The 27,472-nt window shown below is 37.8% G+C and overlaps 4 protein-coding genes across 9 annotated transcripts; 3 read left to right on the plus strand and 1 right to left on the minus strand.

Moving 5' to 3' along the window:
- The first annotated feature begins 1,111 nt into the window (after positions 1-1,111).
- Positions 1,112-4,257, plus strand: LOC112280561 (uncharacterized). Its single transcript, XM_024516176.3, has 6 exons — positions 1,112-1,661; positions 2,292-2,423; positions 2,585-2,683; positions 3,010-3,233; positions 3,438-3,491; positions 3,816-4,257. The coding sequence occupies exons 1-6, from the start codon at positions 1,571-1,573 to the stop codon at positions 4,041-4,043; spliced, it is 828 nt and encodes a 275-aa protein (XP_024371944.1). The 5' UTR covers positions 1,112-1,570; the 3' UTR covers positions 4,044-4,257.
- Positions 4,258-5,523: 1,266 nt separating this feature from the next.
- Positions 5,524-9,810, minus strand: LOC112279603 (putative xyloglucan galactosyltransferase GT12). 4 transcript variants are annotated; one of them, XM_090248508.1, is made up of 4 exons: positions 9,694-9,810; positions 8,569-8,736; positions 6,577-8,415; positions 5,524-6,340 (listed from the first exon to the last, which is right to left on the minus strand). In XM_090248508.1, the coding sequence occupies exons 3-4, from the start codon at positions 8,182-8,184 to the stop codon at positions 6,125-6,127; spliced, it is 1,824 nt and encodes a 607-aa protein (XP_090104634.1). In that variant the 5' UTR covers positions 8,185-8,415; positions 8,569-8,736; positions 9,694-9,810; the 3' UTR covers positions 5,524-6,124. The 4 variants fall into 4 exon arrangements, with proteins under 4 accessions (XP_090104634.1, XP_024369981.1, XP_024369985.1 ...); XM_024514213.3 differs by having other exon boundaries at positions 9,311-9,771; XM_024514217.3 differs by lacking the exon at positions 8,569-8,736 and having other exon boundaries at positions 9,694-9,797.
- A 9,244-nt stretch (positions 9,811-19,054) lies between these two features.
- Positions 19,055-23,026, plus strand: LOC112280047 (uncharacterized). Of its 3 annotated transcripts, none has more exons than XM_024514986.3 (3): positions 19,055-19,687; positions 20,581-20,884; positions 21,018-23,026. In XM_024514986.3, the coding sequence occupies exons 1-3, from the start codon at positions 19,644-19,646 to the stop codon at positions 21,834-21,836; spliced, it is 1,167 nt and encodes a 388-aa protein (XP_024370754.1). In that variant the 5' UTR covers positions 19,055-19,643; the 3' UTR covers positions 21,837-23,026. The 3 variants fall into 3 exon arrangements, with proteins under 3 accessions (XP_024370754.1, XP_073388908.1, XP_073388909.1); XM_073532807.2 differs by having other exon boundaries at positions 19,065-19,687; positions 19,905-20,884; XM_073532808.2 differs by having other exon boundaries at positions 19,065-19,687; positions 20,069-20,884.
- Positions 23,027-24,110: 1,084 nt separating this feature from the next.
- On the plus strand, positions 24,111-25,545 carry LOC141044427 (uncharacterized). The gene is made up of 2 exons (XM_073532809.2): positions 24,111-24,460; positions 24,833-25,545. Exons 1-2 carry the CDS (start codon positions 24,275-24,277, stop codon positions 25,139-25,141), a joined length of 495 nt encoding a protein of 164 aa, XP_073388910.1. The 5' UTR covers positions 24,111-24,274; the 3' UTR covers positions 25,142-25,545.
- The last annotated feature ends 1,927 nt before the right edge of the window (positions 25,546-27,472 follow it).

Raw genomic sequence — 27,472 nt, forward strand, 5'->3', positions numbered from 1 at the left:
GAGGGTTTATTTTTTTTTAGTTTATTTTGCAAATCATAAAATATTTTCTACAACTGTTATGTATCTAAGTAGTTTTATAATTAAAATAAATGTGGTTGTATAAACCACTACTAAAAATATGTCTTTTCATTATATATAATAGTAAATACCACAATTGAAATATCATCAAATCAAATTAAGTCTTTGTATTAAGTGCCAAATTTTGCATCCACACTCTTAATAAAAATCTAAATTTTGAAGAACAATTCTACATCTTGGTAAACATCGCATCCCTTCATAATACTCTTTGCAGAGTTTGGTAGGTTCGCTTGTTGGGAGCCACTACCTTTGGTTGCATATCACAATTCTTTTTGTGAAAGACCACCCACCACAAGCTGTTGGGGTCCTGCAACAATTTAATTTAATATTGTAATAAAAAAAATTAAATAATTTATTTTATTCATAAATGTTTCAAACTTTATTTATAAAAATTACACAAATTATATTTTACTTTTTGAGAAGTTTATAAAATATGTGTGTTTACTTGTATTTACCTGTAAATAAAGTTTTACAAGATATAATTTTGAATTGGTAAGTTTTGTAAATTATATGAATGAACACAAAAGAAAAAAAATATAATCATTTTTGTAAATAGAATAGTAAATACCACAATTGAAACAACAGCACTCAAATTACACAATACTTTTTTTTTTACCAAGAATAATTTTTGAATAAAATTTGTGAACACAAAATTATATATAATAGTAATTTTTTGGAAATTTTATATAATAGTAAATATCACAAATCAAAATTTATTTTTAAATAAAAAGAAAAAAAAATTGATTGAAGTAAGAGTGATGGTTGAAAATTGGGATTGAGAAGCAGCCCCTAAACAAACTTCAGCACCCATGTCAATGTGGATCAGTGTGGGAATGGCTTCTGAGTTCCCAAACTGCCCGCCCTCTAACCTGCCCCCCCTCTAACCTGCCCGCCCCCTGGTTCCCCTACGTTCCCAGAAATCCAATCAGCGGTTGAGATTGCATCGAGGGGTAGCAGCGATCCGACAGCCTACGATGGCGGAGCCAGTCTATTGAGGAGTGAGCGACACAATTAATTCGACGAGGGTTGCGTTGCGTTGTGCGGATATGAAATTGGACAGCTCTAGTTCTCTACATTTTGCTTGTTGTCTTTGTTGAGAGAGTTGTTTCCTCAGAACAACGTTGGTTAAGTTCATGGTACGGGGTTTCTTTAGGGATACAAATGTTTTGAGATTTTTCAAAATCGGCCAAACCTTGAATTACTTCTTTCTGGAGTAGTGAGGTCGAGGGTTATTGATTCAGTGTCTGGCTCAGTCTTTTAACGTCTTTCGTGGGGTGGTAGGTAGATGTGATTTGATGTTTGAACCATTTGAGTTTACAGCTTTGTCGAAGATTTTGTCCAATTGATTTGAGCGGAAATTTGTAGCAGCTCTCAGTGATATTCCGGATACTGGCACTCCGAATTCTTGCCTTTACATTGTTGTTTTCAGACAGCTTGTGCTCTTGAAAGGATGATGTTGTAGAGCACGTTCATTTTTTAGTAGTAAAGCAGAATGCAGATTTCGAGGTTGATGAGGGGCCGTTTGGCATTCTCGATTAGAACGTTACTTCGCGAAGTTCCATCTCCCAAATGTCGCATCCCAGGTAAATTTATGGATTTTCTGTGACTAAGAATGTAGAGCATGTAGTAGCAAGAATGGGTGCTCAAAGTCTCTGGTTGAATTATTCACCATCCCACTGATAAAGCTTTGAGGTTTGATTCTACTTAAAGTTCTGCATTGGATTGGGTCACTTGCTATGTTGTAGGAATGCAAGAGGCTGATAAACCCCTTCTTCTATATCACTTTTAAGCTTTGCGGTTCCCTTCATTCTATTCCTGTGCATCGTTCCATTAAGAAGCACTTCAGGGGAACTTCCATGAAAATTGTGTAAATAACAATTGATCCTTTCATTATTTCAGAGGGTTTCACCAGACTCTGGTTTCCTTCAACTAGGTTTTAGCAGGGTTTCGGAATTGGTATCGGTGTCTTCATTGTTTTGGGAAGAATTGTAACCTTCTATGAATTCTAGGTTTGCACTTCATGCTTGACACATTGTGCCTAAATGTTTTCTTTTGTAAACCAGCTAGCTTGGGTTATCAATTTACAAGAATCGATGGTCCTATGTAATTTCATGGGAGTGGGTGATACTTACACGTTTGTGCAGCTGTTGAGAACGAAAGGTTGTCGATATGAAATCCTTTCCAAACAAATTTGCTAATTTTCCTTTTTACAGAGCATTCGGGTCTCAATTCTGAAGGGTTTGAAAGAGGTTACTGTGCGTATCGGCTATTTTATTCAACGAGTATGCACAGAAGTACCGATTTAGCAACATTGAAGCATTTTCAACCGATTTTGCAAATTAGTCGTAAGTGGGATAGGTGACCGTTCCTTTCCAAGTCCTTCACTTGTTCCTTTCTTCTTACATGTCTTGTATATTCTGAAGAGTCTGGATGATTTTAGCTATTCTATCATGACCGCAGCTTTTGTGAGTCACTTTTCATGTATGTGGTGAATCTTGTCAAGCAGGTAGGAATTATGGAATGAAAAAAATTGTGGGATTGACATTTGCCACCAGCTGGTTGGCGGCATGGCATGGGCCTACAGAGGTCATTAAATGTGAGGAGGGTAAGGATTTTTAGGCTTATAAAATCTGAACCCACTGATCTTATCTATTGTTGCATGGGGAAAGCAAAGCGACATTTGTACCTTAGTTGTGCTTCTTGTCAATCATAAAAAAACTGCAGCATTTCCATGCATTTATATTCGTCAAATCTCTCAATGGTTTTAAGACAGTTGTTCAGTTGTAAAACGTTGCAGGAGTTCCAGGGTCAGAGTACGATGGGAATTTTTTACTGATGCTTTGTCTCCCTTCCTCTCCTATTTTGTCCATTGTCTTGCTTTGGTTACATCCTCTAGTCATGAGTCTTGTGTTTTCTGTCGGCCTTTTGCAGTTCATATGGGAGAACTGGCCTCGTCAATGCCGCACGCCGTGATTAAAGTTGAGGAGAGGGATTCTAGAGTTCTAATTGTGCTGAAATACTTATGGATGCCCACAATGGCAATATTTACAGTGATTACTGGATATTATTTTCCCTCTTCACTCGCATTAACCGTGGGTTTGCTCCTATGGAGCACTAAACCCAAGGCGAACTCCATATATGATTGGGTTGAAAAGGTTTGTTACCTTCTCAATTTTACACGTGTGTTCAGCCCAAAAAGTTGAGATATTTAGCTCTTCTATTCTGAGATGTCTCAGCATTGAATTGTGATGGCACAACCTGACACTAAAAATCAAAAGCCGTGAAAGCTGTGTCGCTCGTGTGGAACTTTTTACTTTTAGTTCAACCTTTAATTACTTGTATTTTCTTTCTGTTTGCAGAGAAGGCTGGAAGAAGCCATAGAGAAGCAGAGGATTGAGAAGTTCGGTTTCAATGTTAGTCTCGTCTCCTTACTCCCGATAGCTTGTTTTAAGTATTTGAGCAATTGAATGTTTTCTTCAGAACTCTTATAGAATCGTACTGAGAAAACCGTCAGAATATTGCCGCTATACAATTGGGTTCTGTTGGTGTGAACTCTCTGCCAGATTGTGTTCAAGGTATGGTCCATGATTAAATTCAGCGTCAGATCTAATGAAAGTAAAATGATTGCTGAAGCCAAAGTTGAGGAACTATCTGGTGCTTTCTAGTAGTGTGTAGAGGGTCGAATCCTAGTGCCTCGATTTTCCAGTTTAGTACTAAGAGCTTTGTGGGTGTTGCAGTTTAATCTCAAAGCAACTGTTATGCACGTAGAAGTCCGTGACTATACATTCATTTGTCTTGCTCAAATCACGTCGATGGCACAGAATGCCACTTTGGTGGGGTTCCTGGGCGGGTGGCTTGTGATCTACTCCTCGTCATCCTCCATCACGGCACTTGGTTTGCGCTCAATTTTTCCTGATTCGTATCCTGCTTTTAAAAAATATTTGTCAGATCTGATCCCGGTTTAGTAATAGAGCACTCTGTTGGAAATGTGACATTAGTATTATGACCAGCCATCCCTAAGGGCATCCGCAGTGATTAACTTGGTAAAGCTTTGTACATAGACTTTTCTTGTAGGAGAATCAGTCTACCTACCTTTCGAATGTAAAGCCTGCGAATCCATTTTCTCATCATGAGCTTTAAATTCTGAAACGAAAGCTTCACAATTCATACTCCATAGAATACTTTTGTATTTGGTATAATTACAAACCTGTTGATTGGAAACATTGCGTCATTAGTGTTCATATTCCAATCGTATGTACGGCCTCTCAGATGTTTGAAATCTGCAAACTTTAGAGCGTTGCCACTTGCCAGATATCCTTGAAATACTAAAACTATTTTTCTTGGGATTCCAAATCAGTTGATATCTCGATTTGGGAGTCGTGGTGCCATTTACCGAAGTTTAGAAGTCTTTAATAGAACTGAGAATTCTAGTTCTCAAGCATATCGAGCAAGAATGAGTTTTAGATTATTTTGGTGTATACATTTGGTATACTTCACTTATGTCTTCACCTTTGTCATAAACGATTTTGCTAATTCCTGAGTTCTAGGTACAGATGTTATTTTTTCTGCTGCAGTTCGATCTATTTTTAGATTTAGTCTGCATCAATGGTAATTCTTTTGCAAAAGAATCATTTAATAGATATCCAATGTGGTTATTTTTAGATATTCCACATGTTTTCTCTTTTGAATCTTCATTATACATTATACATCTAATATAACAATTTACAGTCCACTATCTTGCAAGTTTTTTTGGATACATCTTTTTCAACGATTGTCCACTTTAATTTGAAATTTCCATTTTACGTCATGGCTTGTGTAGAAAAAATTGAGGGGTACATACCCTTGAGTATAGGTTCATGATGTACAATATCTATGAGTGTTTATTTTTTATATTGTGGAGTCGTTGAAGACATCTTTAGAATGTGTTATTTAAGAACATCAATCTCATTTTGGCGACCAATGTAAATAAGGCAAATTTTGCAAAATAAATGTAATTGCATTAACAATCATTATTAGTACCATGAAACGTGAAAGAAAACAAAATATCGTCATGCAAACATGTGGGTAACAAAAGCTGCATCAGAAGGTCATTTGGTCATGGAAGACAAATTCAACATACGCAGCTTAAACAAAGACATACATTGCCTAAGCATGATATACAATTAGATGTTTCTGATAACATCTACATCACAGAAAACTCAAGTGAAATTCGTTTTTATGAAACATTTTTTCAAAGAACTCAAGAAATCTCAATCATGCACTGAATAAATGTATGCAACAAGATCTATAACTACTCATTCGTAACATTCAATTTTGATATTTAATCAAAATGATGCAGTCCCAGCCCCACAATTTGGGATAGTCATACCATTGCACATGTGTTTGTTAGTTGAGGCCTCAGCCTTGATTTCAACCTATCAGCTGCACATTCATGGGTTACTGAGGTTTCTCCAAACGCCTTAGAATCTGTGATTTTATACATTCAGAAAATGACTCAGATCCTTCAATTGTTGTGAGGCTCTTTACATGAGCACTTGCGGCTTCCCACAGCAAATTTATGAGGCAGAAACAGTCTCTATATGAGCATAATTTCCTCAGTAGTTCTCTCCTTGCTAATTATCCACGAAGCTGGACGAGATCAATTGCTAACTTAAACTAGGGCCTAGCGAAACTTGCGCAGAAAATTGAAAACCCAAGGCAACATGCGAAACAGCCAAAAGGATTTTTTTAGAATGTTTTTAACGTCCCCTTTCCTATATGTGACTAATGTTGAGTCAATTGCGGAGCCAGAAGCAAGTTATGTTGCTGGAGGATAAACAAAGTTCACTGGATATCTCGTCTTTAGCTCCCCATTCCCAATTCTTTTTCTCCCTCAATCCTTTCAATCTTCCTCCAAGTAGAATTCAAAACATGGAGAATGCACGAGGGTAACGACGAGTAAAATCTTGTAGGACTTGTTACCTAGTGGTCACGGGAGTATCAAGAGTCTTCACATGTAGGCAAAACAAGAAAGGCTGTTCTGGAGGTAAATGACGAATTGACTTCCCTAATTATTTGCGTTCATAATATCGTCATTGTCTCTCAAATAACCTTCATTCTTCATACTCCTCCTGGTTGCTTCTTCGGAAGCCGCTTCTTCGGAAGCCGCTTCTTCCTTCATACTTTCCTGTGTTCTGAACTGCAAATCCAAATTTGCATTTGAATGGTTCCCACTACCATCCTTGGCACTCCTCTTCAACTTGGCAATCCTCTCAATCACTGCCTGCAAATAGTTGTAGTTGTGGAGCTGTTAAGAAGTGACGCGATTTTTGATGCGCAAATGAATGAGACTTTTGAGGTGCTGCTAAAATCTAACAGTAATTTCCAGACTCATAAACGTCAGTCAGAAGCTCAGCATGCAAACTGTACAATGATAGTGGGTGTATTACGACTTCAATCCAATTACTGATATGAGGAGGCGTAGATTCTCTGGGAGAACGGTTAATGACAACCAATTACCTGCAAGGTGATGTCGAAGGCATCCTCAACGTCAGGTAGAGGACTTGGTAACCGTGGATCTGCATAGACAATTCTGGGAAGTATGTGAATGACCATCCTCCTCATATTAACAATCTGCTCAGGTGTAAACTTGAGCAACACTTCTTCAATACGAATGGTGTTGTTCAAGATGAGCCTCTCATCGATCAGGACAGAATAGGAAGAGTGGTTGATAGGTAGATGCCACTCATACTGAACATATGCGGAATAGGGGTGAAAAAATACAGGGATGCACCCCGCAAGCATGGCGTCGAAGGTAGAGCGGCGCGTGTAAGAATCTCCAGGGGGTTGCAAACAGAAGATGGAGTGCTCAAACACCTCCATCACCTTCTCGGGCATGGTACAAACATTCTCCCTGCAGTCTAAGAGCCTGCAATGGTTTGAGTGGATGCACTGATTGACGATGTTTCCACGAATGGAATACGATAGCGCCGGCCTGGGCGCCCCCACAAAAGAGAAGAGAAATGGCCTGTCGATTGCACGCATCTTGTTTTGCCAGTGGACAATGGAGGTTTTAGAGGATGGATGGAAGTATGTCGGATAAGGAATTGCGAAATCGTTATCATCCCAAGTACTTGCCTCTATTGTGAGGAAGGTCATATTAGCCCCTAGAGGAGAGACGAAAAGCTTGTTCCCCCAATCCGTTTCCTGGTCTGACGGCCGCCGGAAATCCCAAGTTATTCGTCCAGCAACCAAGAAATGATCGTGTCCATTAAATCTTTTCCACTCAGCTCGATTAGCGAGCCAACTCTGCAACTTCTCAGGAGCATCGTCTCTCTCCGCGATATTGGCTCCCCACAATTTGGTTGTAATTTCCAAGCCAGCATAGAAGGGTACAAATATAGCGTCTGCGCGGCTGGAATCCCTGATGAGGCACTTGTACTGCCGCATTCTGTTGTGAAAAATTAGCTCGAGCATGAACTGGTTGGTTGCGTACCAATCCAAGTCGGAGAGCACGTCGTCAATATTGTCCAGCGGTGGACCGAGGCCTGCATTTGTAACGCTTGGGCACATGGTTTCCCATAGAACTTTCTCGCATTGAGTCACGAAATCCTCGTTGAAGCAAGGGTCTAGCTCGTAAACGTAGACGTAGCGACCTTCGCAGAGATCCTTCACAGGCTGCTCCACGAATGGACTTGGTTTTTCCGCACTGTGCGACTGCGATACCGCAATCACAGGTGGCATTCTTTCCCCGGGAGAGAGGACACAATCAAGTTTCTTGTCCCCATTACTTTCATCTTGACATCCTTCTGAATTCGTATGCCATGTTTTATTACTTTCCAGCACCTCAATTCCAGAAAAACCCTCGGCGCTTGTGGAGTAATCTTGTTGGCTCGTGCCTATTGGGCTCTCCCTTGGCTCAGTGTCGTCTTTGTGCAGAGAACGCAACGGTTGTCCTATCGAAGTTTGTAATGGAAGAGGCCGACGATCATAGGAGAAACGTACCACAACAAGCGACCACCACAAGACGAGGCCGATTGAAACCAGTACACACTTTGTGCGAAAGCGGGAGATCAAGATTTTCGGTTTATCAGGCATACCCTCTTTCCACACTGGCACCTGAACCATCTTGGGCGAAAAAAGTGGATCACCTCCGTGTGCCCGTCATACCCGAGTCTTCCTCACAAATCAGTAGACTCAAAAAGCTACGTGATGGAGAGAGGTGGCACCTGTCTGTCCCCCACAGTCTGCCTGCTCGAGCATGAATCATGGTACCTGGCGAAACTGTGAGTCTGTCTTTGAGTTTCACCTTTCAGTCCACGAAGACTGCAGTCTCGACAAAGTGATCATTTCCTCATTCTGCAAAAGCAACGACACGAGTATGAAGGAATTGAAAGATCTGGGAGTCAATAATCTTCTGTATTTGTGGAAAGAACAGAAACAGACGCTGGATTATGAAATTGAATTCCGATGGTAACAAAAATACGAGTAGCATGACACAAAGGGCTGCACCTTGACCTCCAAAGGTGGTCTGCTGATGCTTAAAAAGTTCCTAAAGAAAGGCTGTAAACCCTGCCACTGGATTTACCACACAGAGTACTTGAACTACAACTCTCCAGAAAACACCAGTACAGAAAACACTTTATGAGGATGTTTTCTACTTGTTCACCGTGCCCTGATCTGAAAACCAAATTTTAAAAAAAATTACTTAAGTCAACCACACTTAGAGAATTTCAGAAAATTTTGAGTATCACTTGATTCATTCTGTGATAGTAACCTAGTCTGAAACCCAAAGGTGACTCACAGGCCTCTTAAATTCAATGCGGGATCATACGCGAGGAAAGCTGCTGTGTACAAGAATTAGAATCAAACTGTTCTTCAAAGGAAAGAACAAGGCCAATGGATTGATGAACGAGATTGCTGGAATCCATAAGCAGGGAACCAATCACAACTAACTGGTATCCACACAGCGCAATACACTTGGAAGTACTCTCGTTAAAGAAAGCACAAAAGAAATCGACCCCGATGATCAAAAACCGCGCCTAAAGCATCGAACAAGATCCATCGCAACCTGGCTGTCAAGGGAATTGAGAAAGACCCACACGACCGCAAGAAAATTAGCGCCAACTGCAAGTGCCATACACAACATTTTGGGGACGAAGCGCCGAGCAGCAGCCACATCATTCGAAACGGATTCACAGAGACATCGAAACGATCACCGAAACAAACAAACAACGCTCCATGTCTTGCTCACCCTTCCCAACAACATCATAACGCTCCACAGTGCTAACGTCCACAACCAGCTTCTCATAACCTTAACCAAATTCTTGCAAAGATTAGCTCGCATTCAAAACCACATCACCACGAACTCCCGCTGCAACTTGGAATGCCAAATCTCAACGCTCAACGCTCTGAACTCCATGAAACCAACCGAAAGTCCTCAACCACAATCCAGCCATCGATGAAAGCATCCTCCAAGCTACAATCCAGCCATGCAAACCCAAATGCAGGACAAATCTCCATGCTCCCTGCAGCAAAGCAAAGGATCCCCCAATACAACAACGCTACGAAAACCTCATGAGAGAGAGAGAGATATGCATCAAAGTGTGTTGTGTATGCAATTGTGGAGGTGGGTACCATGTCAAATGCAAATCTGGTGTGAGAAAAACTAAAAAGAGAATGAATGCATCGATAAGCGATGGTCTTATTCCAACGCTGATGTTCTGTTCTGTTCTGTTACGTTATGTGCTGTGGGGTCTCTTCCTTTCTTTCTTTCTTCCTTTCTTCCGTGGTCGTTTACTTAGGCGGCTGTGACATGGATCGGTGATTCAAGCACTTGATACACAAGCTGCATGTCTTGAGTTGCTGTCCATGCACTTCATTATCACTGCATTCTACTCACATAATTCTACGTATGTTTGTGTGTGTCTATATATATATATATATATAATGGGTTTTTATTGCATTGCAAGAAAGGGGCTCCGTATCATTTTTGTATTTGTGGTGCAATAAATCACAATAAAGTCTGTATATAGATTTTGTGTATTAAAGTTATTGTTGTAATTTATATTTTAGTTTTTATGAGAAACATTTATGGGTTTTGACTCTTGTTTGAGAAATTCTTGGAAAGAAGTATGTGTTGTTGCTCTTTGCAATATTTAGTAGTGATTATTTTTTTTACCTTATTTACCAAGGTCAATGTTATTAGTGTGTTGAATAATTGATACAAAACTAAATAGAATGTATATATATATATATATATATATATATATGAATTTTTACATGTATTTTGCTTTATGAAGAGTATTTTCTATATATGTGCCTATATCAATAAGCATGTAAATATATAATTGTACTCAAACCAACTTGAGATAAATTTAATTATTCAAACTCTTACAGTGGCTATTATAGAATCCTAAATGAAACACATAATAAGTAATAAAACTAACCTATTGCATCTTAACTATTTCTTAGTAAATAAAATTTTTAAATAATAAAAAAAACAAAAATATGTATTAGAAACATAATTTTTAAATTTTATTTTATTTTAGTAAATAATATCCAACAACTATTGAAAAGTATTCTACTTTACTTTTTAGTCCAATTTAAACTTAACTCTATATTAAATAATTGAAATATTCTTTGTGATAAAAGATTTACACATGTGCAAATATATATATATATATATATATATATATATATATATATAGAATATTTTTTAATAAAAAAGTATATCTATCGATATTTTATTATTCACTTATCATTTATAATTTTTTATTTTAATTGACCATAATCTTATTTTTAAATCTTTATATAAGATAAATATTAATATTTTGAAATAGTGTTGATTGAAAATTATTATTCTTATATAAAAATATATATATATCTATAAAGAATTCTACTAAGCTATGCTAAAAGATTTAATTCAAATATATAGCATAGATTATAACAACTTGTTACAACTTGCATGGTCTACTTAATCAAAATTTAATATAAAATATTTTTGATAAAAATTAAGAAATAGTTATAAAAATTAGACATGATTTCAAATAGTAGATTTTAGTTTTTTTAATCTCATAATATAGTTGAAAAATCTTGTAAATTAATAAATTAGAACATTAAATATTCTTTAGATTAAAAAAAATTATATAAGTATACAAGTATATATAATAACTTGCATTTAAAAATTATGATCAAGTATTGCTTAAAATAAGTACAAATATTTTTTAAATTATACTATATTTAATTATTATAATCTAGCAAGTATTGAATTAATATTAATTGGATAATTCATTAGAGAATGTTGATGATAATAAAGATGATTGGATTTGATAATGCTCTTTAACTTTGTCTAAAAAATATAATTAAAAATATTGCCTTAAAATTTCTATATAAATAATCTATCTTGTAATATAATATTTGGTTGGAGTTGCTATTGATCCACTCCTAGATGGTGTTCGTGTTGGATTACAAACTTTGATTTAATTAAAGTAGAGAGAATCTAATAGCTCATATATCTGTATTTATTTTATCAATTGTACAAACAAAGATGCAATCTATTATGACCAAGGTTAAGATTCTATACAAGAGTCATTGTCTAACAATGTCTACTTGGACAATCTATATTGTCTTCAACTTCTAGATAAGTCTATTTACAATTTTGCATTAATGTCATTTATGTAGGAGCATTGTATGTATTTCAAAGTATAAAGGTATGTAATCTTGACTATATATTAGATTGTGGCAAAAGACATAAATAATTGGAGAAGCATTCTTAGACTTCGTCATTTATGTTAGTCATATGACAAGAATACAATTTAATATTGTAACACATTCAATACCAAAACATTTTCAAATTCTATACATTATACTACTTTTATTCTTAGACTCTTTGTATTGTATAATGTTGTCTTATAACACATTTAAAATGCATGCAACATAATAATACACTACATTAGACAAAAGCATTGTAAGACACTTTAGCAAAAAAAATTAAAAATAAATAAATAATTATATTATTTATTTATGCATTAATTTTGCAATCAAATATGAAAATTTAATAAATTTAATAAAAATTTAAAAAATTAATATAGAATATTATAAATAGATGTATTTATAAAAGGTATTTCAAAAATAAGAAAAAAAGATAAAATCAAATTATTATGGCACAATCAAAATTTGGGAGAATTTTATAGATGTGAATAGCATTAATAGATTATATTATTCATCTTTTATCATTATTTCTTTTTTACAAATAAAATAAATAAATAAACAAATAAACAAGTAAATAAACCAACAAAAATAAAAATAACAACAATTTTAGATGCAAACTTTAAATTAAACTCATTACTTTTAAACTTATTCTTCATGCCAAAAGTTAAAATTCTTATAAATGAAGGTCATCTTTCTCTTTTATAATTAATAATTTGTATCTTGTAGTAGATTTTATATTAGTACTCTCTTATTGACTTTACCATTTTCTAAATACATTTTTTTAACCTATTTATCTACTTTTATGGTTTTCAAGTTAGTGAGTGAAAGTTTGAAAAAGAATAGAGAGTCAAGAAGAAAGTGCCAATAAAAAAAATATTGAAGAATATAACTTCTTAGTAGTATAGAAAGAAGATGGAACATAATTTTTAGAGAATATTAATTGAAGGCATAAGAAGGAGAGCATGAATTTTGTGTTCTATCTAAATTTTCCTCCTTAAGTTGTATTTTTTATGTATAAATAAGATTTTTTTTCTTTTATAAATGAAATAAAAGGTGATGAAGATAAGTATGTATTGTCATTAAAAATAACCATCTTTTTTTTAATAAAAGGATAACAATGAGCTTTAAGAAGTTTTTAATTTATTATTTAATCATTGGTTAACATAGATTTTTTTTAAATATATTTTCTCAATGCATTTTTTTTCTATTCATAGCACAATTACTTGGCATGTCATGAGTAGAAATATTATAAGCTCTTCAAGTTCTATGTGCCATTCTAAGTGCTTGTATTGATTCTAAAAAAATGTAGCATTTAACAAAAATGACATCAATTGCATAAAATCAAAGAATGTCATTAAAAACAATTTCATGAGTTTAATTGCAAAAAAAGAAATACATTAAAAACATCTTAAATAATTAAATTAATAAAAAAAATACAACAATTATAAATTTATTGGAATCAATCATTATTTATCGATAGAAAATCTAATCTACAGTTAAAGAAATCCATAAAAAATAAAAACCTTAAGTTTCTTCAAAGCAAAAGTTACTAGTTGTTTGAAAACTGTAAGCATTTATAAATTCATAAATACAAATAATAATAATAATAATAATAATAATTCTTAAATTTTCTTTTTAAAACAATGAAAACTAGTATTTGAAAAGCTAAAAAGAAATAATTCTTCTTCTTACATTTTAAACATGTACATAGTTGTCCCTGCTCTTTTCACATACTGTGAGCACAGCTATGCACACAAGTTTAGGGTTTTATATGTGTGGGTTTTATTAGTGCTAACTCGGTAAGCTAGGTAACCCAACTTCGTTTGCTTCACCTTCATTTCTTTCTTAGTGATTAGGTTTCGACATAGCTGCAAGTTCACCGTCAAACCTGAGCTGTGGTCAAAGTATGTGAAAAGAGCAGAGAGACAAGGAGCTATGAAGTGAAGAATCTTAGGTTTTCCATGTGCACATGAAACTGCAAGCATGGTAATGCAACTCTGCCCTCTTCTCTTCGTCTTCTCTGTCATTAAGTTCAATCCACTTTTTGGAGCTCAAATATGGTGCAGCTTTCTAACTTACAACTGCGGATCTGTGTTGAGTCGACAGAACGTGGTTGTCGCCGGACACACTTGCAGTCGCGTATGTTGTCTAAACCAGGTCTCGGGAGTATGATGCGAAGTTCTTAGTATCATGCTGTTTTTACGAGAATGTTGTGCTAGCTAGGCAAACTGCTGGACTTGCTGGGCTAAGATGTGATTAGTATGACATGCTGAAGATGGCTTTGAACATCGAAACTACTGTTCGGAAGCTTGCTCAAGTGAGCTGAAGAACCCCACAAGCTTGAACACTGGAAATACTTCGCTTGAAGGCCTCTCCAGAATTTCGAGATGATTTGTTTGTGGCACTGCATGCTGGATGACAGTATTCTACAGGATTTCGGATACATAACGAATGTTTTTTTGAGATTCGGTCTCTCCGAAAATAAATTTGTGGGAAGTATACCCCAGTGGCTGACGTCTGCGACGAATTTAAACAGAATTATGCCACCAGATCTGCATTAAACACCATCGGCAATGCCAATTAACGATACCTTCACGGATCGTTTTCCAAGGGTTAGTGATCCAGCTTGTCGGCACCCCAGTTCGACAACAGCAAGATGATGTGAGTTGTTGTGGAAATCTTCTCAACAGCAGCAATAATGTTTGTCTTTGAATGATGTTGCATCATCAGGAAGGACAAGCCATTTTCGCAACCATGGGGAGCGAAGCAATAGTTCATGGCACGAAACGGCTTCACAGTGCAGAGGATGAGTTCGCAGTCTGGAACGAGAGTGATGCTATTGGAAGAGGTGGGTCTGAGGAAGTCCACGATGAAGGAACTTAATATTTCAGGCAAAAATGGATGTCATTTGAACTACCATGCTCTCCTCACTCGCTTCAAAAGCTAATAAATTACAACTTTCTACTCTGGTTACGAAACTTGGATTCATGGCAGCAATTACAACTCAAAGCTGCTAGTTTACGAATTCACGGCCAAAGGTGAGATTTTGCACATGAAGTTGGGAGTTACTCTCGACTGGAGAATTTGGTTGAGGATCGACCCAAGCTCTGCGCAGCTATGAAACTCTAAGCTTATACACGCCTTATTTTGCAGGTTCCCATGGGTTACATTGCGCCTGATAGGCTTCATGTTTTCTCTCCCTCTGATTTATCGCCTCCTTTGGCACAACCAGATGCCTCGAATTTCTAGACATGCGTTCGTGTACATGATTAGAACGTGTAAAAATACGCACCTTGTAACACCGTAGGGTTCAGCACAAAGTTTGCAATTTTAAATGTCTGTTCAAATTGGTAATCCATGCATTCCACTTGATGTCGTCATTGTATTAAGACTTCTTGCTGACCTATGCATCAATCTTAAGGATATTTTCTTCCATTAAGAATATGTTTTAATGAATCGGCTAAAAGGTTGTGTTTACAGCTTTGACGTCGTTCTTCTTGAGCTGATTAGCAGCAAGTAACCCACGGATCATTCTTTTAGTGAGGGAACAAACCTTGTGAAATGGGTTAAAACGGGAATACGGAGTAAAGAAAGGATCAACGAGATCATAGACCACTGCATCAGATCCCCTCCTCCCAGCTACTATCTCTTCCCTACTCTGACAAAACTAGTTTTCATGCACACTTCATGTTCCGCGTCCATCGATGCAAGTCGTTGCATTAATGCTGATGGGGGAAGTCCAAAAATGAAAGAAATCTAGAGGTACTGAAAAGCTGCATGAATGTTATATTCGTGTCTGATATTGCTACAATAAATTAGTGGTTTCACAGAATTGCTTTAATTTAGTGCTCTGCTGTAGCTTGTAGACCAACAACCAAAATGGTCTTCGTTCACCACTTCGCCGACACTGCCTTTTTCAACATGACCACTGGATTCAACAATTCTGCGGGTGAAACACATCCATTTCTGCAGTAGCAAAGGAATTGTGAGTTAATTTCGTAGAATTTTTTGTTTTTTTTGTTTTTTTTTATTTTTATTTTTATCAAATCTAACTGTAGATGTGGGTAAAGCACAGAAATCCTGGACAGACTCTGACTCCACGCCTGTGTGGGGCTCGATCCAGAACTTTTGTACCAGATCGCACCTCCTTCTAACAAATGGCAACGTCCGTTCTGGGCCAGATTTCCAAGCTTGACTTGCCAAGTCTACATACTTAAAAAAAAACCAAAAAAAATAAAATAATAATACTAATAATAATTCCCCCCGATAGAAAGTGACTGCACCAGAGCAAGGCGTGCTTTGAGCGAGTTTTTAACTGAAGAAGAAAAGAAAAAACTGCACTTGATTCGCATTTTCCACTTCACTGTACAAATCCTACACAACTAGAAATGCTTGAGTAATGAGATCAAGTGAAACCAGTACACAGTGCTTTTTTATCCCTTCACTATGAAGAGCTAGCAAGTAACAGTTCTAAAGTTATCAGAATGATTTAGACTATTGACAGTGTAGAGCCTAGACTGATTGTCTATTTATATATATATATATATATATATAATTTGTTGTTGCTTGTACTTGGCCACTGTTGGAAGTACTGAGATGGAGCATGTTTCAACAACCATATGATATTCTTGGACGCATATCCCTCATGAAATCATATACTGTGGGGAATTGCCTCCCCATCATCAATCAGCCCCACTGCCATGCCCTTTTTCTAGAATATATTGTGTGGGTTTCTGACTTTGGTGCTGTTGCATTGAAATGTTGGTACACTGTGTCTGTGTACTATAGGTTCCCCTCCCTCCCTTTTCTTAAGATTGGACCTTGATATTCATGCAGTTGGACTGAGAGCTTTGTCAAGCTTTAGGGCTTGTACAAAATTCTCAGTCATGGTCTGTTATTACTTCTTCACCATCAGTGGTTTTATGTTGACCACATTGGACTTCCACATGTGGTGCTCATGGGGTTTCATTTTTATATGCTATATATATATATATATATATATATATTGTAATGATAAAAGAGGAAAAAGGGGGGGGATAGGAACAAGGAAAAAAAGAGGAAAATCAAGATTTTTTTTGTATATATATATATATATTAGAACTCAATAAACATACACGTGTGAATTTAATTAAATTGATTCTAGATTAGTTTAATATTAACAAGAATAATTTTTGGTTTTTAAATTTTATTATTTTATATTATATTTTATATCAGTTTATGTTATAAAAAATACAGAAATTAGATAACAAAAATAATGATATTTTTAATTTTTTTCTTTGAATGTATTTGCAAATTTAGAAACTAACTTTATACCGTGTACTGTTTTAATACAATAAATAATGATTTTTTATACTTAGTATTATTCACTTATTATTTTGTGACTCATACAAGCTAGTAAGTTGACTTGTTAAGTCCAAAAGATCCTTGCCTAACTTAAAAAGGCACCACTTGTAATATAATTCTTTAATTTTGTAGTATTAAAAAGAATTAGGTATAAAAATATAATGACTAGATTACCTTTGAATTGGTTAAAGTTTTTTATGTTTGCAAAATAGTATTTTACATATAATAAGAAATTATTTAAAATTAAATTTTACAATAAAAGTAAAAATTTCAAAAGTAAAACAATATTTCGTATATGTAGAATATCCTAATTAGAATTGGCCAGCACAAAACAAAAAAATAAGATGAAAAAAAAAACAAAAAAAAACAAAACAAAATAAAACAAAAGCATTCCAAGTAGCTGCCAAAAGCTTGAGAAAGTTATAGATTATCGTAATATTTAGAAATCTAATATAATCTAAAAATAGTTTATTTGATTAAGTGTAGTACTACTTTATTTTATTCTATTTTCATAGGCAATAGGTATGTTGGTTTGCTTGTTATACAATTGTCTTGATAACATAGCATGCATACAAGTTTAAAAGCCTATTGGTATTCTCTTGCCACTACTTTTTTAAGAAAGTAGCACATGCAATTTCAAATAGATCTCCAAATAAATTTTCATTATTATGAGATTTTGTGAAAACACATTACTTTGCAAAAAGATTCAAAATAAACAATAAAAATATTTTCTACTTATATATATATATATATATATATATATATGCTAAATAGACCTAGACTTTTACTAAATTGATCCACCCATCTTTACCATCATAAAAAGAAAAATAAAAATGACCTCTAGATTTATTTCTCCACTACTAGATCTGAAACCAATGAAATCCAACCACATTCATCATGATTACTATGTTTTTTTTTTATTATGGGTAGGTTGATTTAGTAAAAACCTAGGTCTATTTAACATTCCCCTATATATATATAAGCATAAACCTATGCCATTAGGCATTACATTCTCAGGCACATCCATTCATTTCTTCATTCATCCACACTTCTATGTTTCCATGGTCCAAGGTTCTCACATTTCTAGATTCCTTGGTTTGTATCTTCTCACATTCCCTGGTTCCATGGCTCTCATATTTCTTAATTCATGGGTTTGTATGTTCCTATGTTCCCTTGTTCCTTGACTTCTCCAAGTTCCCTTCTTCATGGCCAATCAAAAGACTTTTTGTCGCTTTGTGTTATACCCAAATTATCTTATACATAATAGATAGATATATATTTTGGGCTTGGCCCATAAGAACCCAACAAAACATTCATTATAATAAGGAATGTAACCCTCAAATCAAGCCAAGCAAGTGCTATCATCCCCTTCACAAACACCCATCCAAACTCCCTCTCCCCCATGCAGAGCCTGTGCAAACCCATGGTGCACGTGGACAAAACCTGCTTGCCACATAAGCCGCTCAGAGGTCTGACCTCACGGAGATCGACAGCTGTCAATGTCCTCCACGCCAGCCTGGCCTTGATCCAACCCCCACAACCCCCTCCATTATGCAAGGTCTTTGTAGCCACGTGGGACTGGCAGAAGTGGGTGAAGCGCCAGCTGGGTTTGAGGCACTTGGGGAACGAACGAACGAACGATCGAGGGACGAACAAAGGAAGAAGTCGCCGACTTTATTGAGGTGGAAAAAGTACCGTAGCTGGATATGACGCTAAACCTGGAGGTGGGGGGGGGGGGGGGGGGGGTTTCCATAACCTATTTTCGGCATCATCAGCGAAATGCTTCATTGCGTTTAAAAATCGGGGGGCTATATTTGGAGGTAGCGGGGAGAGTTGGCAGGCACTGTGCCGAATCCAGAATGCGGTGAAGAAAATTCGGGAGAGACTGCCTCGATCACGGCGGTATCCGAACAGGAAGTACACCGCAGTCAACCGGCGATGTCAGTGCTCCGGCTAAAAGTAGCAATCGGATTTTGTCGTAGGCGGAGTTGGGCTTAATTCGATATATTTGCATGGTCGTTGTGGGAGCAGATCGCTGCTCCTGGGCATCGAAGTTGGGGAGATATGGAGTCATGAGGTAGTTTGGCACATCACCGTGAATCGACAGTGGCATGATTTCCTGGTTGAAGAAGATCTACAGCACAGCTTTTACTCATGGCAGTGGTTGTAATTCCCAAGAGTTTTGGGAGTCCATGGCCGTGCCATGCGCCTCGATCTCGGGCACGCATCCCGTCTTGTCTCATGAAAAGACCCCTATGGTTGCAGTCGTATGGTCTAGTGGGCGACGACGAGGTGCTTGATTGATTGCAGGGTTGGTTCCTATAGCGTTGACCGCATCATGTCCTTAAGCTGTGTTCGCGACCTCTAATCTGAATCTTGCCCACTGCTTCTCTGTCTCCGGGGATTAGCTTCCAAGGTCGAGTCTAGTCTCAGCGACGCGGAAGATTCTGCATCCTCTCATGTGATTGTCGAGATTGTCCCTCAGGATGCCTTGGTGGTGAGATTTGAGAGCTGTTGGGGTGGATGGATCCATGGTCGGCGCACCAAATGGAGGGGGAATCGTGACGACGCGAAGGTAACTCATCTGCTGTCAGGCTCTGGGTGCCCTCGGTTGTGAGTCTGCCTTTTTCGTGAAATGTTTCTTGTAATACTTTGCAGGAAGAGGATTAGGTTGGTAGCGGCGTCTACGTTGCGAGGATGCAACCAGGACAGCAGTGGTAGGGAACTGGTGTCTTTCATGAAATAGCATTGCTGTGGGTATTGAAGTGGGTGGTGATGCCATTCATCGACAGGCTTGAATTACACCGTGATCGATTCTCAGGTTGCTGAGAGTTTTCGGACTCGTCTCTCTGGATACGTTGTGAGATTTCGTCTGTAGCCCGTCTTAGGAAGAGTGTTTTCCACGATTTCGAAGTTTGGTAAAGCTCATGCCAAGGGTGAGGTTTCTGTTCATCAGGGGCGAGCTTCCTTCGACACATTTACTAGTCAGTGAAACAAAAGTACACGGAATGAGTCGGAGAAGAAGACGAAATGTAGTTTCAACAACGAGAGGGATTTTGTTTTGCTTCTCGTAAGAATCAGTACGGGTTGCTATTCTCACCGCCTATATGGCTAGCTATGGTTTGCGTATCTTTACTGGGAGGACGCGAGCCATTTGCGAGCACCTTTGTCGCACTTTGTTTCCGGTGCACTGGGACTGGCGAATTCCTAAGTCGTCGAGGTGTAGAGATGCAACTGCTTGGGGAAGCCTAATGTTAGTGGTTCTTTCTAAGCTTTGAGTTCGTGACGGATAACGGCAACGCTCAATTCTGAAAGGTTTCAGTGTAGTTCCACATTTGGAGATGAAGGAGGTATTTAGGGCTTCTTACTACTGGTGCCAACAGCTTACATAGTTGTGTGCATTTTTTCTTAATTTTGTTTCCTGGATTTGAAATATACATTAAATCCTGCAATGACGAACGAGATTAGGAAGCCAGAAGTGAGTGAGCGAATTCTCGAGAGCACCGAGATTAGGACTTCTGAATATTCCACCTTGGCGGCACTGATGGGCATGGAAGACTCAACAAACGCGAGATGCTGGCAGGGAGAGACGGAGCTAGGAGTTGGGTTGGGGTTTGGCAGTTCTTTAACAAGGCAAAAAGAGAGCTGCTTTTCACCTTATGCTGGATTCGAAATTCTCGAAAAATCAAGATCGACGCAGCTAGGGACACCCAAGCATCATCGTCCAGGCCATGGAGTCTTCACGTGCTTCCGGCACAGTACTCTGAACCTGGTATGGCTCTGCTTCACTCCCGTTTTCCGCAAACTGAAGCATTCTCCTTTAGACTGAATATTTGCACTTTCGATCGTGACCACGCTGTTGTCGGCCTGATTGTTGGCCGGCCTGCTTGCATTTGGATGGGCAGGCGGTTCCGGATTTGGAACCCAGCACACCACCGTCTAGGAGTGGACCCATAGCAGCGCCTCGCACGAACGGTACTGCAAATATCAAATCTTCTTTCATGGACGAGGCTATTGTTCACCACTACCAACAACCTCACAGTGATGGGGATCTGGATCTCGAGGAACCTACCTCTCCAGTTGTGAATTGCATGGGCCAAGTGCGACAAAAGAAGGCGGAGCGGCGGCCTAAGAAGGTTGAGCCACCGAGGGAACTGGACCCCAGGGAGAAGCTACGGAGGATGAAGTCGCAAGCGCCAAGGACACCACCAGCAAAGGCAACTAAGTCCAAGTCGTGCAAGTGGAAGCAGCTCATGCGATCCACGTCGAGCTCCATAAGTCCCAGCAACCATCCCCTCGGTGACGGAGAGCCTGATATAATTGACCTCGGTCGCTTCAGCTCCGCAAGTTGCTCCTCAGAGCCTTTCATCCACAGTACCGGAGAAGTGTCGTGCCAGATTGACAAGCGCTCGGATAAAACATTTCAGCTAATGCGGCGGAAGACTGTTTGGAGCTGCACCCCTAGTTCTGATACCTGCCGAGGAAACGAGACCTCGCCCACACGCTCGCAAGAACTGGATGCTGCAACCGATTCTGCAAATGTGGAAAGCGAGCTTAGAAGAACAGTGACCGAGTGTGAACCAGTATTCAAAAAGCTTCCAAGCTTGAAGACGATGAGAGTGGAATCCCCCAAGTGGCTCGCAGGCGAGCCATTGAGGGGCAGACGACAGGTGGCACTGAAGCAGATAATGAGTTCATCCACTTCACCTTCGAACAGTATTTGATTCTTGTGGAAGACAGACACAGCTTTGATCTTTGAGGGTGGAATCGATTCCCAGCCAAGTTGTAAGTCTGAGCGAGGTCAGCAGTAGAAAACGTCGCGATTGTCGAGCATTGTAGTCCATGAACTGGTTACATTTGTCTCGGAAGTGGCGACTGCTTCAAGAGCGATGAAAGAATCTTCAAGACAGCCAGACGAGGCTTCGAAGTGCTGCTCCTTGCTGCCTGGGGTCTGTGGGTGTGGGGCAGCGGCCGATTACCACCCTGTTCCACTGGATCCATCTGCTCTACGGCTCACCGTGAAGCATTCCATATTGTCCAGATCGATGTAGAAGAAAATTTCCTCACGTTTATGACAATAAATGTAGAGGGTTTTACCACGAATCGGGTTCATTCACGAAATGAACCCCGAAATTTAAGCCATTGTTCCTGCATCAATAGTGATTGGCGTATGTTATTATCAAGTGATTGAGGAAATAGAGATATCAGTGATTTGGACTTGCGCTGCCGTTTTCGAAGTTGTCAAGAGTAGGCCGCCTTCTCACCTGGCGAAGTCAAGCAGAAGGGTGAGTTTTGGTTTTATGGCACGTCGTCATCGATGTCCGGACAATGATGGTTAGAATGATGCGGTTCGGATTTGATTGCCTTATTGGTGTTGAACGAGTGCCATGTTCGTAAGGTTTAGAGCTCGTACTCATCCTCACAATGCAAAATTCGAAGTTGTCATTATGATCCAATAGAATTAAAATCAGAAGAGAATTTCGAGAGAGGCTTTCGCCCACCACAGATAGGACGCTTCCTGGAGCTAGTTTGAGGGGGACACTACACCTATCATCACGACTTTTATGATAGAATGTCCGATGCAAAATAAAGGAGAGTTGCGTAGAATCAGGGACGAAAAGAAAACCACCTGTTCTGGATAGCCCGCAAGCGGTTGAGAAAAAGGGGGTTCAATTTCCACTACATTGCCGTCGCTAGCAGTGCGAAAGACGATGCGAAGTTAAGATCGGCTCTATTCTTTGCTTGAAAAGATGTACACAGGTAGGAACATCACCATGCGTCGATGCGAAGGGCAGAACAGGGGATGAATATACTAAGCCCATTACCTCCTAGATCTGTTCCTAAGCAGCTTCTCAATGTCCAGAAATCTATTCAGAACTGAAATAATGAAGAGACGAGAGGGAATTCATCTTCATGTGACAGCCATTCCGACAGATTTAGGTACAAAATAATTTTAGCTGAATTTGAATGAACCATTTTCAGAGTAAGAATTGAGAGGATTCTTCGAGCATACCGATTATACATTTATCAATCGTATCATCACCGCATTAAGGCGAAATAACATAGAAGAGCTTGAAGCAGTTGCAAAACATCGCCGAACTCCCTGTGCATGTGAGGCGGTTTCTCACGGCTGAATCTAGTGATAATATAATGATTAATCTCCTTTCTTCAATTGTTCAATTCTTCACAGTTTCTTTTGAGTATTGATTTATTTGGCAAATTTAATCCCGCGCATTATTTTCTTCTTCTGTGTTCAGTTTAGAATTAGAGTTCACAGCGACTCACCTTTGTACACCGATTGAGCTTCTGGCTATTCATGTCACATGTGAGGATTCCCGTGCCTTACCAAAGAGCATATGTGCAGCTGAATCGGCTTAACATATCGGAGTCTCAGAGATCACTCTTCCCAATCATGGAACTCGGCACCTCAACCATGTACCTGGATTTTACACTGGCGCCGAGTGGTTCAAGGACGAGCACTTTGAAGGTATTCTTGCAACTACGAGATCCTGGAGGAGGAGTGCAATGGGTCGCCCCACCGCTGCTTCCTCTACTTGTGATCTTTGACAAGCCGTACATGAATTTTCTAACTCATTTGCCTAATATTCTGATACGAATAAAAATAAAACTAGATTGCTGAAACATAACTTATCTGACGGGTTACATTTGTCTTACGTCTCATTAATTTTGAACCATTATACCATTATCATTGGTTGCATTTGAAGTTACTCAGATTGATATACTTCGAAAAAATTAGTAAAATAAGGTCCAAATTTAGAAGACTGTTCAAAAGCTTATTGAATCGATTTAATACTGAACTACAATATAAAAAATGAAAATCATGAAATCATGTACAGTCATTAACAACTTGATTGTGAACTGGTCGACGTGTTTTCTCACAGTGTCGTGTACCCGCATGTGCATTGGCAACCGAACGCGATCCGGCGATCTTTAGAGCTTCTTCGCTGTCGGGCTGGGGCAACACCGTCTCTTTTTCTGGCGATCAAGGGAAACTGTGGACAGTTTGACGTATTTTTAAAGTTTCCTCGTTCCATCTAGTGGTTTCTGGAAGGATACGGATAATTCTTGCCAGATATGCGGCAGCCGTGTGGGCGAAGGATCACGCGCATGTAACGCCGCACTGTCCAAACTAAGAATTGCGATGAGCGGCCCAGATGTTGCGGTCAGGAGGGTGAGGAGAAGATTCTCGACACGTATTCGGTGGACTCGTCAACCAAAGCTGGAGTCTCTCGACCCGCTCTTCTTCAATGGCTTCCCATCCCTGGTTCCACAGTTGCGCAATTTATTGGCGTACAGCACGGCAGTTGGTTTTGAGAAACCCTTGCAGGTTCGAAATCCAGACCCAGTTGCAGTCCTCATCGTCGTCTTCCTCATTCGATACAATCAACGCAGAATCTACCCAATCGAACTGGTCGATCGGTGTCTAAACCTAGTTTCTGCTGAAATCTTCTCATGACTGTTGGTGGCAGTGAAACCTGGTAGCAATCGTTAACGCTGGATTCTGGAAACCATCTCTGCTCACAAAACACGAATAGGATCAGCTTAGGTTAGTAAGGGAATTGGTTGTTGCGAATTCGACCGTAGGCTTCCTTGTGTTCCAGTCTGAAATTAGTGGGAGATAGAGCCTTTCAAACAATCAGCGTCAGATCGGGTTCATCGTGTTTCTGTTTCCTCAAGGTGATCGTCTTCGATTTCGCAGATAATTCGGCTTCCGAACCCCTTCATCTGTTCCAACAACGTGTGCGCGGAGTCAAGTCAGCGAAGTCGTGAACGCATAACACATCCACCATCTCTCCTTGGCACCATGTTTTGCTTCTTCGTGTGCGATGAACAACGCGACGTGGTAGCCAGCCGCCCAGTCTATGGCGTGTGCGGCAACTGCGGCGCCATGCTGAACGACGTGGAGGTGCGAGACACGTACCGCTTCTGCTTCATCCCGGTGTTCTGGCAATACAAGAATCGCGTCATGTGCCCTCGCTGTGGAGCTCAATACCGGAGTCACTACTAGACACTCTCAACACACACAAACCCTAATTCACTCACTCTCGTGTATTATTTTCTCATGGTTTTGGGATTTTGAAGCATGATCAGCCATGTTTGTTTTACTGAAGGAGGTGCTGGGTTCTTGGAGCAGGTGTACATTTTTAGGGTTATACAATTCTTAGACACAAATTAGATATATAGACTTTTACAAATATATAGACTTGTTTCAAAAGTTTTTTACTTTAAAAAAGTTGTATTGAAAGCAACCTGCAACTTGAAGTTTGGATTACAAACGTTGCAGTGCCAATGAAGCTTCCACTAGACTATATTTTTAGGTAGTATATATGGAAGCAAGACTAATGCAATCTTGTCAATATCTTTCTTGTATTCAAATCTTAGTTCAAGATTGTATAGCATCTTTATATTTCATAGTGGTTATTTTAATTTTTTTCCATCTTCTAAATTTTTATTCTTCTTTTTTCTTTAGTGACATCTAAATATATTGTCTTTTAGGTTTTTTCTAGTTTTATGTCATTGATAGAATGATTTTTATAAAATCAAAATTAATTAATATGGAATTTGATATAATCTTATTTTTGATATAAAAAATAAAAAGATAAGACCAATATAATAATTATTATTATAGTATTTTAAAATCTATTTAAAGAAAATGACTCCATTATTTTTTTTGAATAATTTTTTATTTTTTTTCTTTATATTGACTTAATAAGTTTATGAAAATAATTTTAGCCATGTAACTAATGTGTTACTAAAGATAAGGTAAAAAACATGCTTTTGTTTATTTTCTCAAATTTCAAAGTAAATTATTTCTTTTAATAAATTTTAAATATTTCAAAAAAGTACTTGGTAATAATAAACTTTAAATCTTTTGTATTTATTATGTAACAAATGTCTAAATTAAATAAATCAAAGCAAATAAAAGTAGATAGATTATGTTTAGAAGATAATTTCATCCTTAACAAGCATTGAAGAAGTTTCATAATAGTGGATTAGGACATTAGATTTATACAAATATGCCATGTGGCTATTAGAATCTATCTAATAAATTTTATCTTTTTTAGAAGCTACAATAGAAGCAACTTACAACTCCATGCTTAGGCCACAAGTCTTGTGTTCTTTAGGAAGTTTCTTTAAAACCTTCTTAGTAACTAATAAGGTAGTTAAATCATTTTCAATAACTTAAGTATTTCAGCATATTTTTTATAAATATATAAAATGTAAATATATATTTATATATATATATATATATATATATATATATATATGAAAATAGAAATTAAGAAGATTCTAAGTGTTTTCACACAATTTGGCTCAAAAATGGAATTTAAATTATTGTTTTAGCTAAAGATTTTCATTGATCCAATCCAACATATAAGTCAACCTAATTTCGACCATTGATGGATTACAAAATCAAGAATCTTCTTTTTTTGTAATCAAGAAGTGTGGTATGTAATTATGCCATTAAGTTTTATGTAATTTTGTGCTCCTATGAATATTAACATATAGATAAAATTCAATTGTAAGAAATCCATCATCTTCAAGTGAGATTTTTGCAACCATTCTTCTTTATTTTTGCTTACCTCCAAACCCTAGCTCACACATCTTATCTTTTGGCCCTACTTTAATGACTCCTTTAAGATCTCTCTTTGCCATTGGATTGCATAGACCTTATGTATAGTATCAAAATGTATTGCAATTGTGTGAGGTTTGAGTGGATGGATGACTATTGCAATTGGAGTATAGATTATATAAGAGTGACATAATTTTGAAACAGACTTCCAAACAAAAAATGAGTGTTGCTCATGAGCTTTGAGCCATATGTTAAAGGTTGCAATTAAATGCACTATTGCAAGCTGTATGTTAGAGGGTGCACTAAAATACATCACTACTTTATGTGTGTTGGGAGTTGCAGTAAAATGCTTGGCTGTAAGCCGTTTGCTAGATTATTGTACAGCCATGGCAAAAGTACATGTTGTAGATTAATACTTAGCAAAGGCATATGTGGTCTAGATCCAAATTTGGCAACCATGTATGCTAAATAAGCGACTGTGAAGTAGAATTTGAAACCTCCCTACACTTAGTTGCAACATGTATAATATAATTTGATACTTGCTTATCTTGCACCTTTGATTTAACTATGAAGCCAACAAAAAATTTGACACCCTCTCTCTCTCTCTCTCTTCTCCTCCTCTCTAATGCAATACAATCATATTTCAAAAATTGAACAATCTTATATTCCATGCTTTGCAATTGCAATTGAATTGCAAATGAGGAGAAGATAAGAATGATTAATATTTCATTTCTAACTAAAGTTTTTTGGATTTTTGACATGTTG

Source organism: Physcomitrium patens, chromosome 3 (genome assembly GCF_059467195.1).
Source record: "Physcomitrium patens ecotype Gransden chromosome 3, ASM5946719v1, whole genome shotgun sequence".
NCBI lineage: Eukaryota > Viridiplantae > Streptophyta > Bryopsida > Funariales > Funariaceae > Physcomitrium > Physcomitrium patens.

Excerpts from the sequence above, each read along its gene's own strand:
- LOC112280561 (XM_024516176.3), top strand. The coding sequence starts at position 1,571 with ATGCAGATTTCGAGGTTGATGAGGGGCCGTTTGGCATTCTCGATTAGA. Across the intron at positions 3,234-3,437 it reads TATATGATTGGGTTGAAAAG|AGAAGGCTGGAAGAAGCCAT; the intron begins GTTTGTTACCTT and ends TTCTGTTTGCAG. Across the intron at positions 3,492-3,815 it reads TTGAGAAGTTCGGTTTCAAT|TTTAATCTCAAAGCAACTGT; the intron begins GTTAGTCTCGTC and ends TGGGTGTTGCAG.
- LOC112279603 (XM_090248508.1), bottom strand. The coding sequence starts at position 8,184 with ATGGTTCAGGTGCCAGTGTGGAAAGAGGGTATGCCTGATAAACCGAAA. Across the intron at positions 6,341-6,576 it reads CCTTCGACATCACCTTGCAG|GCAGTGATTGAGAGGATTGC; the intron begins GTAATTGGTTGT and ends AACTATTTGCAG.
- LOC112280047 (XM_024514986.3), top strand. The coding sequence starts at position 19,644 with ATGGTCGGCGCACCAAATGGAGGGGGAATCGTGACGACGCGAAG. Across the intron at positions 19,688-20,580 it reads GGAATCGTGACGACGCGAAG|GAAGCCAGAAGTGAGTGAGC; the intron begins GTAACTCATCTG and ends GAACGAGATTAG. Across the intron at positions 20,885-21,017 it reads GGCACAGTACTCTGAACCTG|GCGGTTCCGGATTTGGAACC; the intron begins GTATGGCTCTGC and ends TTGGATGGGCAG.
- LOC141044427 (XM_073532809.2), top strand. The coding sequence starts at position 24,275 with ATGAGCGGCCCAGATGTTGCGGTCAGGAGGGTGAGGAGAAGATTCTCG. Across the intron at positions 24,461-24,832 it reads GTTTTGAGAAACCCTTGCAG|ATAATTCGGCTTCCGAACCC; the intron begins GTTCGAAATCCA and ends TCGATTTCGCAG.